The 12,071-nt window shown below is 52.5% G+C and overlaps 1 protein-coding gene across 1 annotated transcript in view; it reads left to right on the forward strand.

Moving 5' to 3' along the window:
• Positions 1-12,071, forward strand: part of CORO2A (coronin 2A) — a 55,340-nt gene that overhangs the window by 39,627 nt on the left and 3,642 nt on the right. Inside the window, exons 3-11 of the mRNA XM_072727871.1 lie at positions 2,583-2,699; positions 5,138-5,287; positions 6,527-6,706; positions 7,437-7,553; positions 8,333-8,437; positions 9,175-9,271; positions 10,065-10,177; positions 10,536-10,626; positions 11,534-11,790. Of these exons, the coding sequence (XP_072583972.1) occupies positions 2,583-2,699; positions 5,138-5,287; positions 6,527-6,706; positions 7,437-7,553; positions 8,333-8,437; positions 9,175-9,271; positions 10,065-10,177; positions 10,536-10,626; positions 11,534-11,790 (1,227 nt within the window). The remainder of the gene's footprint in view (positions 1-2,582; positions 2,700-5,137; positions 5,288-6,526; positions 6,707-7,436; positions 7,554-8,332; positions 8,438-9,174; positions 9,272-10,064; positions 10,178-10,535; positions 10,627-11,533; positions 11,791-12,071) is intronic.

The following is a 12,071-nucleotide window of genomic DNA, read 5'->3' on the forward strand; positions in this document are numbered from 1 at the left end:
TGGAGACCCGGGATCGAATCCCACGTCGGGCTCCCGGTGCATGGAGCCTGCTTCTCCCTCTGCCTGTGTCTCTGCCTCTCTCTCTCTCTCTCTCTGTGACTATCAAAAATAAATAAAAATTTAAAAAAAATGTAAAAATGACATATATCTTTGAACTTTATCCCTAGATACTTGAGTCTTTCCTAAAAGTAGGCATATTCTCTTATAAAACCGTGTTACGTTAATTTCACAAAGTTTAATGTTGCAACGATACTTTATTTTTTTTAAGGTTTTTATTTTTATTATTTAATCATGACAGACACAGAGAGAGAGAGAGAGAGAGAGAGGCAGAGATACAGGCAGAGGGAGAAGCAGGCTCCAAGCCTGATGTGGGACTCGATCCCGGGTCTCCAGGATCACACCCCAGGCTGAAGGTGGCACCAAACTGCTGGGCCATCGGGGCTACCTGACAATACTTTGATCTACCTTTCATGTTCCAGCTTATCAAATAATGCCCTGTATAGAGTTTCCCCTCCAGTATGGGATCCAGACAAAGGTGTCTAATACCCTTTCCCCGAAGGGCAAGAGCTGACCTGGGCAGAGTATTTCTGAAGGGGAGCGCAGGACCACTGCCTCTGCTTGCAGAGCTATAAGATGCATGCATAAAGCCCCCGTGAACCAGGGTCTCTGTGTCAGCATTTGCTAGTTTGCTGGAGGGACCCAGAAGCCCTGTGGCTCTTCCCATGGCAGCTGTGGTTTTGCAGCCTTATTAAGCTGAGTTAGAGATACCACATTGTCTTTGCTCAATCTCAGTTGGGCAAGGTGTCAGTGGTTTCTGCAGAATTGGGGAGGTGAGGGAAGGAGAGGCGATGGGTGTTCATGAGTCCACTCTGTTCTTGAAAGATAAAACCCGGAAAACATTGATCCTGCCAGGTCAGGTACTACATCCTGTGCTCCTGCCACCTTGCATAGGACCTGTCACCTACTATGTTGTGCAGATTTGCTGAATAAATGGATATTGGCCAGTTTTCTTTTCAACTGTCTCTTCCTCATAAATAGAAAACTGGGTTGCAGAGCATTTGGGGGCAGGGGGCGGGCTTCAGCACCTAAGGCGGATGGTGGATGTGGATGAAGTCCATTTGGCTTTGGGTCCTCAGGCCTGTTCTGCTAAACCATGCAGTGAAATGAGTGTGCTAGTCACTGCCCACTCCAGGTGCTGTGACTGAACCAGCGCAGTGGTCCCATGACCCAGGAAATCCAGGCCTGTGTGTGGAGCTGGAAGTCTCTGCTCAGGACACATGTCCTCCTAGCACCCACGCAGCAATTCTCAGCAGGCAAAGAAGGAAGGGAAGGAAATGCTCTTTCTTTCTTTTTAATTGAAATATCATTCACATACCATAAAATTCACCATTTTAAAATGTATGATTCAGGGGCACCTGGGTGGCTCAGCCAGGTAAGCATGTCTGCTTTCGGTCAGGTCATGATCCCAGGGTCCTGACACCAAACTCCACATTGGGCTCTCTGCTCAGTGGGGAGCTTGCCTCTCCCTCTCCCTCTGCTGCCCCCCCTACTTGTGCTCTCGCTCTCTCCCTGTCAAATAAATAAATAAGATCTTTAAAAAAATAAAAATAAGATGTATGATTCAGTAGTTTTTAATATAGTCACATGCTTGTGCAAACATCACCACTGTCTGATTTCAAAAAAATTTCATCACCCCACAAAGAAACAGCATCCCACAAAGAAACAGCATGTCCATTAGCAGTCACTTCCTATCGCCCTCTCCCCCCAGGGTCCTGGGCAACCACTAATCCATCTCTATGGATTTACCTGTTCTGGAGCTTTCATATGTATTAGTCAGGGTTCTGAATACAGAGTAGCGGAAGATGTATTAATTTGCTCAAACAGTGAAACCACATCTGGTCCATCATTTATGTGGGATCATGCCGTGTGTGGCTTCTTATGTCTAACTTCTTTCACTTATCGTGTTGTCAGGTTGAGCGTGTGTGAGCTCTTCATTCCATTGTTTAGCTGAATAATATTCCATTGTATGACTAGACCACATTTTGTATATCCATTCCTCCACTGATGGACATTTGGGTTGTTTCTACCTTTTGGCTGTTATGAATAATGCTGCTACAAACACTGGTATACCAGTTTTTTATAGGCCTGTATTTTCATTTTCCTTGGGGATATGCCTGGGGTGGGATAGCTAGGCCACATGGTAACTCTATGTTTCACCTTTTAAGGAACCGCCGGAGTGTTTTCCACAGTGGCTGTACCAGCAGTGTTTACTGAATGCCTACTGTGTGCTAGGCACTGTGCTGGACCCTTTCCACACTTCATCTCCTATGATCCTCACATGAACCCTGTGAAATACCTATGATTGCCTCCATCTTACTGAGGAGGACACTGAGGCTCAGAGAAGTGATGTGACTCCCCCAGCATCACACAGAGAAGAATGGCAGGGCCTAGATTCACACCCCATTCTGTCCCTTACATTTCCCTGTCTACCCAGTGATTGCTGACTGCCCGAGTGACCATCCAGATGCTTAAGCGGAATTAGCCCCCTCTTCTCCCCAACACTCCTGGGCACTGTTTTGCAGACAGGAAAATTGGACCCCCACTACCCAAAGGTCTGCGGGCACAAAGGGAACGTCTTAGACATCAAGTGGAATCCTTTTAATGATTTTGAGATCGCCTCCTGTTCTGAAGATACCACAGTGAGTGTCAGCGCATGAGGCGGTTCCCTTACCCGAGCGGAGTGGGGTTGGGGCAGGGGAGGTGGAAGGGTGTCTGTATTTGGTTCAGATGCTCCTGACCCCCTGATCCTTCATGGGATCACTGTGGGGGTCACTGTGGCGGGGAGAGGCTAAGTGAGATTGTGGGGGAAAAGTTCTGGGCTCTGGGACTTGGGGCACTGTCCCTTTAGACCTTCTTTCTGGACCTCAGTCGCACCACCTCTAAAATGGGCATAACAGCTCCCAACCATTTAATGAGGATCCAATTAGACTTGCAGTCCACTGGAAAAGCCCATTTTTGAGGGAACTTTAAAATGCTGGACGGAGCATTTTTTTTTTTTGTTACGTGAAAATTTTGTGACACTTTACCTCACAGACAATGGAGCTTTAAAAGGATAGAAGTGGGATCCTTATATGAATATGGGCACCACAACCATCCCCAAAGCTTCAGCCGCACCAACTTTTTGAGCCCCTATTCTGTACCAGGGTCATAATCCCGGCCCCCTACAACATTTGGTGTTATTTATTTATAATATGTTCTGTGCCAACCTCTAAAATGGAGTGAGTTGCCTTAAAACAAAAGACACAGCTTAAAATAAAAGACACTGACTCTCACTACACATACCATTTCACCTTGTCCTCCCGGCAACCTCACAAGGTAAGATGTTTTTCTTACGGAGAACCTGAGGATCTGAGAGGTACAGCAGTTTGCCCAAAGTCACACAGGCTGAGGATGCAGAACAAGGCTTCAGACTAAGGCTTGATTCCAGGGCCCAATATATTTCCACTGAGCTATCCCACTTCCCTAAATAGCAGCAGCCACAGATGGAGGGAGTGAAGAAATGATGCTCGGTACGTTGATTGTGAAGGGTTGCAAGTGCCGAGCTCCGGGTTTAGCTCAGAGCTTCCTAGCCATCAAAGCAAAAAGGGAAATAGAATGTATTGCTGTACCCTCACTGTCTGATTGAAGGAAACAGACCAATTCATCAGGAGAAGCCAGTAGAAAATTCTCAGAGGACTTGTGTCAGTTTCCATATAGAGGATGATGAGGAGCATAAAAAGTGACTGGGGAGGGAGCTTCACAGAAGGGACAGTCAGGCCCCATATGTGAGAATTGGCCTTGTCTCCAGTGGTTGGGTAGCCAATATCTGACTCTGTCCCCACTCCTAGAATACCTGCCTTTTCAAGGACTACTTTGAAGACTCCCTTCAAGGTCTTTATTAAATTCCTAGCTACCTCATCTCTGGCCACCGTTCCTCCCCAGGTGCCCGGAGGGGGCAGGAGGAATGGATATAACTATTGAGGGTGGCAGTGCCTAACCCCACCCAGGCCCGCCGTGTTAAGTGCTGGACTGTCTCCTCCCTGTCCCCGGGGGCCTGTGGGGCAGGGGTGGCCCTCTAGCTCTGAGCAGCATGGGGGCTGTGTCTGCGCCTCCCAAACACATCTGCCCACAGTCCACCCTCCAGCAGTGGCCAGTTCTGTGCAGGAACAGCATTCACCCAACACATCATGGGGAGCCTCTGGCACTCGTGGGGTTGCCTTGCTGGTTTTAAATCCAGATGACCAGGAAATAAATATTTTTTGAATTGAAAGCAAAGTCTGAAAAAAACAAAAACAAAAAACAAAGAAAGCAAAGTCTACCTGGAAACCCTGTGGGAAAAGGGGCGTCCAATCACATAGAGGCCTAAGAGCTCTGAAGGACGACAGAGAACATCAGGTTACAGCCATCTCTGTGTCATCCCCCCGCCCCCACGTCCCCAGCCTCTGTAACACGGAGCTTACTCTCTACCCTTATATCCTCGACAACACTACTCTGAAAGGAAGCCCTGGCCCCTCTTCCCAGGCCCTTACTGTGGAATACAGCCCACGACCCCATCCAGCCTGGACTTCTCGCCCTTTATCTTTCCTCTTTCAGGCCATCCAAGGGGCCACTCCAAATGAAAGAGCTCGTCCCTACCCTGTCCTGCTCCAGAGACTGCACTGGCTCCCTAGAGTTCTGACGACAGAACACAAACTCTTGCTCCTGGCATTTGAGGTTCTAGCCTGAGCATTTGGGACAACTGTACTTTGAGAGACATTCTAGGCCTAGGAGGCAGATTTGGTCTGACATCCAGCCTGGGAGTCAGACCTGTGGCCCACCCAGCTGCCCACAGCTCAGCTCATTAGGATGGCACGGGTGACCAGGAGGCAGATTCGGAGGCCTGGGCTCAACTCTGGCAATGGGAGCCCCTGCTTGGGCTGGAAGACCTTGGCAAAGCTTCTCTCCCTCTGAGGGCTCCAGCTGCCCCTCCACGGCGTGAGAGATGAATACAGAGAGCACCCCACTGAGCGCTTCTAGTTCTGTGGCTTAGGGTGGCTGGGGTACCAAGGTGACCCTGGCTAACATAACAATACCCTGCTGGCTGTGTCTCCCCTGAAAGATTAAGATCTGGGACATCCCCAAGCAGCTGCTGACGAAGAACCTCACAGCCTGCAAGAAGGAGCTGATAGGCCACACCCGCAGGGTGGGCCTGGTGGAGTGGCACCCCACGGCCGCCAACATCCTCTTCAGCTCTGGCTACGACTACAAGGTGAGTTCATGCATTCATTTCTTGGGGCCGCCCTAACATGACCAGACTGGGCACTTAAGACAATATAAATTTATTCTCACATAGTTCTGGAGACCAGAAACCCAAAATCAAAGTGTCAAGAGGTCCATGCTCCCTTGCAAAAGACCCTAGGGGAAGAATCCTCCTATGCCTCTTGCAACTTCTGGTGGCTCCATGCATCCTTGGCCTGCACCCGCATCACTTCCAACTGCCCCCAGCTTTACATAGCCTTCTCCTCTGTGTTTCTGTGTATCCTTCCGTCTTCTGATGAGGACACCAGTCATTGGATGTAGGGTCCACCCTAGTCCAGTGACCTCATCAGAACTAATTATATCTGCGAAGACCCTGGTCCCTAATAAGGTCACGTGCTGAGCTTTAGGTGGACATGAGTTTTGTGGGGGAAGGGGATACATTATTCAATCCATTAGTCTTCCTAGAGGAGCTGGGCTAGACCCTGTCCAGAGAAGCTTCTCACCTCCCCATTGACTGTCAAGCTGGAAAATTCACAGTATAAGAGCTCCAGATTCTATTCCAACTCAGTCTCTATCTTGCAGTATGAACTAGGAAAGTCTCTTGTCTTCTGTAGGCCTCAGTTTCTCAATCTGTATACAAATGGGTGAATGTGACCATAGCCATGGCTCTTAAACTTTTCCCTTCATAACATAGGGATTTACAGAGGCACTTTGGCAGAGCCTCTTGCCCCTTCTGATCAGAAGTGCTCTTTTGTCTGTTTATGTAGGATGTGTCTGCAGGGCTACCACCTATGGTTGTGCAAGTTATTCTGCACACAACTCCAGGGGGTGTGATTCACATCCCAGGCTATGAGAATGGATTGCTGTGGAGCTGTGCAGTGCACAACCTATGCAGCTAAATGTGGCAGCGCTGTTTATCTGTGTGAGGTGGAAACTGCTGCTAATAATTGTTTGAAACCCCCGGACAAGCTCATCCCCTGGGGTCCTTCCGATATGGCTGTTTTGTTGCTCCAAAGCAGATGGTGTTTTCTTTTCACCGCCAGACAGCCTGACTCCTGGCTTCCCCTCCTGCCACGTAGTAGCTTCAGCCAGCAGATCCATCCTTCCACCCAAGGCTTCTTGGCCAGACTGCCATCTGTGGCTTCCCTCCTGGGGATACCGTATTTCACTGCAGCCTGGCGGGCGTGCCACTGTGGGAGCCAGGGGTGGGGGTGGCCACTGTGCTCAGAGCCAGCTCATTGCTGTACAGGTGATGGTCTGGAACCTGGACACAAAGGAGTCTGTAATCATGAACCCCGTGAGGACAATTGGCTGCCACCAAGGCGTGATCCTCTCCATGTCCTTCAACACCAATGGCAGCCTGCTGGCCACCACCTGTAAAGACCGCAAGATTCGGATACTCGACCCCCGAGCAGGGGCCGTCCTCCAGGTCTGTGCTGGGCTGGGGTCTGTCTTGGGGGCAGAGCAGCAAGGAGCGGTGAGGGGCTGGGGAGGCTTCGGAGAACAGGGTTGTGATGCTATCAGCATTGTGGCCAAGCCTTCACATGTGCTACCTCTGTCTGTCCTTTTGGCACTGCTGGGAGGTAGGATATGTCACCCCCATGCTTTGGATGAGAAAACAGAGGCCGAAGAGAGGTTAGCTGATTTGTCCACCTTGAAAGCTCAGCTTTGAATGTGGTCTAATCCAGAACTTGTCGGTGTGCCTCAGCTCTGCCAGGAGACATGGCACTACTGCCCGTCCACTGTTTGACCGTAGGCAAGCACGTTCTGTTCTCTGAGCCTCCGCTTCCTTATCTGCAGCAGTGGGCCATTAGTCCTTCCTCTAGGAGGATGAAACGAGATAACCCAGGCGACAGTGCCTGCCTAGCCCCATGCCTTGCATCCAGTGAGCGCTCAGCCATCCTGAGCATGGAGCTGAGCTGAAGGTTGCCTCTATCCTAGCTCAGGAAAAGAACTCTCAGCAAAAATCTTGGGAGAGAATCCCAGTGGGTGGAGGATCTCGGAAGGCTTCCTGGAGGCAGTACTTCTGGAAAGATTCTTTAATCAGAGCTAGGGTGAACAAGGAAGGTATTTTAGGTACAAAGCAGCAGCAGCAAAGGCAGGGAGGCCAGAGCCCCTAGAGGCTGCCCGCAAGCCCCTGACCGCACATGTCCGCCCAGGAAGCCAACTGCACGGGGCACCGAGCCAACAAAGTGCTATTTCTGGGGGACCTGAATAAGCTGCTGTCCACGGGCACATCGCGATGGAACAACCGGCAGTTGGCCGTGTGGGACCAGGTGAGTCTCCCCTGCCACCCCACACTGCCCCTCACCATCACCCAGAGGCTGAGTGCTCATTCATTCATTCCCTTACTCAGTGCTCAAGCATTCATTCACTCATTCATTCATTCCCTTACTCATTACTTAGCATGGCCTGCCTGGCGCTAAGGATGCAGGGATGAAAAACGGGGGGATGCCAACAGCCGGATGGAGCGAGTGCAGACCTTGTGCATCTTCTCGTTCAAGGAGGGAGTGGCCATGGTGTGGGGGAAGTGGGGGGTGGCCACTTCAGGGGCCAGGACAGGGGGAGGGTGGGCAGAGAGGGCGGAGATGTCCTTCTGAACAGAGGGAACAGCTGGACAGGGGCTTGGAACAGAGCCCTGAGGCAGGTGGGCAGGAGAGCAGCTGGGGGTCGGGGTGAGGGTGAGGGCCAGGCCAAGCAGTACTGATTTGAAGGAGCACGTGGCTAGAGTTTCAAAGACTGGACAGATCGCTGCCTCTTTCTGAATCTCCTTCATCTTTTACAACAAGTAACAAAGCAAGCAGGGGAGGCCTTGTGTGCGATCAGGGGTGTAAGAGGTGATCCACTGAAAGCAAAATGCCGGCAAAATAAAAGGTGGTGGCCTCTCTCCCCTCTCTCACACGCATACATGCATGTGCGTGTGCGTGCACACACACACACACACACACACACACACACATTCAGAGCTCCTTGGTGGGGATTCTTATTTCAGAGAACATCACTGAAGGCCCCCGGGAGTGACCCCCAGGCCTTCCCGGTCTCCCTTCCCTTGCAGGACAACCTCTCCATGCCTCTCTCAGAGGTGGACCTGGATGGCTCCTCGGGCGTGCTGTTTCCCTTCTACGATGTAGACACCAACATGCTCTACGTGGTGGGGAAGGTCAGCCTGGCGCGGGAGGGAGGTGACTGCTGGTACCCCGAGGCAGGAAGCAGAACTCCCCCGGGCTAACCCTGCCAGTAGCCAGGCAGCAGCCTGGGACCCTGCGGCTGCAGGGCAGAGATGGGGACAGGCAGGAGTTACTGGACACTCTCTCCCTGTCCCACCTTCCTGGCTCCCAAGGAACACCCAGGGCCAGGCCTTTGGTCAGAAACCCCCAGGCTTATCCCTCCTCAGTTCTGGGACCAGATGAGGTGGGACAAGTGGGTATATCCCAAGAGGGGTACCATCAGTTTTGGGCGGGGAGCAGGTTGTCTTTGTGTAGGACTATCTTGTACCTGGCATAGTAGCTCCTCCCCCCCCAATGTCAGGAGCAGCACTCCTCCCCCTTCCCCTCCCCAGTCACCATGACATGGGCAACCAGGTGAGACCCACTGGGTGGTCCCAGGACACACCACTTCTGACCTTTATGTGCAGCTGGGAGTGGGATTCAGGCCTGTGCTCCTAGAGCTCCCACCTTGGGAAGGCACATAGGTGGGCTTTGGGTCGTGGTTGGGGGGGATTGTGTGTTAAAATGGGGACCCCCTGCTGCTTTGGTGACAGTTTCCTGATGTTTTCTTATGTGAAGTGGCTTTGCCAGCACTTCAGTCATCGTGAACACCAGGTTTCTGCTGCATGGCAGCGGGGGCCAGGAGGGGGCTGATGGGAACCTGCTCTGAGCTGTACCCCCTCCTCCTCAGGGAGATGGAAACATCCGCTACTATGAGGTGAGCGCCGACAAACCTCACCTGAGCTACCTGACTGAATACCGCTCCCTTACCCCACAGAAGGGGATCGGTGAGTGTGGACCACTGAGGCCACTTGGAGTCTGGGGTAACGGAGACGAGTCCGATGGGGGCCCTCATTAGGAGGGCAGATGGTGGATCAGCGCTGGCCCTATGGGAGCTCTCATGGGAGGTGTGCGGGAGGTTCTCCCGCAAGTGGCAGGAAGTCAAGGAAGGCTTCCCAGAGGAGGCAACATTTGAGGGGCCAAAAGGGGAGCAGAGCACAGCATGGGCAGAGAATGAAGGTGTTCTAGGCCAAGGCAGAGAAGTTATAACTATAGCCATGACCTTAAGAGAGGCTGACCTAGGAGGGCCCGTACTTGTAAGTGTATTTGGGAATAAGGAAAAAAAATAAAAACAAGACAGGTCTATATGTTGTCTATACAAAACCCACTTCAGTGAAGACACGGCTAGATTAAACGCAAAGGGAAGGAGAAAGACACCGTGCCAACGCTAAGCAAGAGAAAACGAGGACAGGAGCTCTGTTCAGAGCAGCTTGGGCACAAGCTGAGGGGTGGTCGTGGAAGGTCTAGAGCAGAGCACGCTTCCTGTAAGAGCCTAGCTAACATCACTGAAGTCCTTGAGGATGAGGACCAAGTCTGATTACTTCAACCCCAGTTCCCCAGCACAGGGCCCAGCCCTGCCTAGGTATTTGCTCATGAGCTGCTTGTAGAGGGAAGGGTGGTGGGAGAAGGCTGCTCTCTGCTCACGCCCAGGTGTGCAGCCTGGCTTTGCCACTCACACTGGGTCCTTGTGACCCCAGCCCAGCCGGAACCTCTTAGCCCTCCTTGGCCATCCACCCGCAGGTATCATGCCAAAGAGAGGTCTCGACGTCACCTCCTGCGAGATCTTCCGCTTCTACAAGCTGATTACAACCAAAGGCCTCATCGAGCCTATATCCATGATTGTACCTCGGCGGGTAAGGTGGTATGGCCATCCGTGAGGGAGGCGGGAGCCCCTCCTGGAGAGGACAGGCCCTGGGACCTGGGGCCCGGAGCCCACGTCCCTGGGAGGCAGCAGGGAGGCTGATGACCAGTCCTCAAGGGGAAGACTCTTCTCATTGTCAGTACAGTGTTGCTGGGAGCTAAGCGTTCTGAGTCCCACCTGGTCTCTGCTCTTGAGTTGCAGTGCGACCTTGGGCATGTCCCTTTGCTCTCTGGGCCTCAGTTTCACCAACTCATAGGTGGGGAAAGCCTGGACCCCAGCTCCCTGAGGGCCCTCCCATCCGGGCAGCTTCCTTGCCACCACAGCCCTCACCGTCCTGGCTTCTTCTACAGTCGGAGTCTTACCAAGAGGACATCTACCCACCCACGGCAGGAGCCCAGCCCTCTCTGACAGCCCAGGAGTGGCTCCGTGGGATGAATAAAGGTGAGGGAGGCAGGCAAAAGGCCCCATGCAAATGCGAGGGGAAATGGAGTGTCCAGTGGCCCCAAGTAGCTGAGAAGGGGTTGACCCCACACTTCCAGATAAATGATCCTTTACAGTCAGTCCCCACTGATGAGGATGGTCACATATGGCTCCAAGAAGGAAGAGGTTGGCCCAAGTGGCTCAGGAAACTTCCAAATCAAGGGATTTTGCTCTATAGAAAACTTCTTGAAACTCCAGGCTGTGCAGAGTGAGTGGACAGTCTCAGCTGAGTGCCCTTGCTCATCCTCCCATCCCTACTTTGCAATTACTCTTCAACCTGAGAGACCCTGTAGGCAGTAGGTCCCACCCCACGTCCTTCCTCCCTAGGCCGACACCCTCCCCATCCTGTCCACCTAAGGACCAGCCCAGGGGAGGCAATGAGTGCTCCCCAGCCCTGCTCCAGCAGCTGCCTCTGTGCCCGGGACCTCCCTCTTCTTCTTCCTCCCCGCTTTGGGTCACACTTGGTCTGCTCCTCTCTGGTCCCCTTGCCTCTTCTGAGACTGTGATCCCTGGCCTCCCCTGCTTCTCAGAGCCATTGGGAAGATTCAGAAACTGGTAGGTGACAGAAGGCAATGTGTGTGGGACTGTCCCTACAAAGCAAGGACACTGGAAGCACTCGTGGCATTTGGGGTGCAGCTCCAGGGCTTGTCCTCTGCTGCTCCTGCAAACCAGGCTTTGCTTAGATGATCACTTGAGTGTGTGTTTGCACTCTGGTGCCCTTGTGTGTGGGCTGGTTCCTGTCTGCTTGTGGCCAGAGCTCTACTCCTGTGCCGGGCTCTGTGCGTCTGTGTGTGGCTCTGTGCCTGAGGATGTCAGCATCTGCTCATGAGCACTCAGGCCCCATTACAGCCTTTTGCTTCCCTCCCAGGACCAGTTCTGGTGTCCCTGAGGCCCTGCTCTGAGCTGCTGAGCCCCCAGCCACTGCTCCCCGAGAGACCCCCATCCGAGCCCACGACCCCCTTCAATCAAAAAGAGAAGTTGGTTGTAGAAGATGGTCAGAAGCCCTTCTCCCGGGTGGAAGAGAAGGTGCCAAGGCAGCCAGCAGAACGCAGGCTGGAAGAGAAGAAAACACGGCTTACAAACGGCTTCGACATTGAGTGTCCCCCACCAAAGACAGAGAACGAGGTGTGAACGGGGGGAGGGGAGAGAGATGGTCTCGGGACAGGATGAGGGGTAACTAAAACAGCCAGCAGAGCGCTGTATGTCTGCCCAGATGGCCTGGTTACCTACAGATGGTGGAAAACCGTCTGACTGCAAGATGCAGGGGTTTTGGCTTGGTATTAAAGTCCCTCCGTTCCCATTCTGACACAAGGATTTTCTGTTTCAGAGTCAGCATTTATTCAGGGCCTACTGTGTGCCAGGTCCTGTGGTAGGCACTGTGACCTATCACCCGATTGAATCCTTTC

The sequence above is a fragment of the Vulpes vulpes genome, chromosome 12 (assembly GCF_048418805.1).
Source record: "Vulpes vulpes isolate BD-2025 chromosome 12, VulVul3, whole genome shotgun sequence".
Taxonomy (NCBI): Eukaryota; Metazoa; Chordata; class Mammalia; order Carnivora; family Canidae; genus Vulpes; species Vulpes vulpes.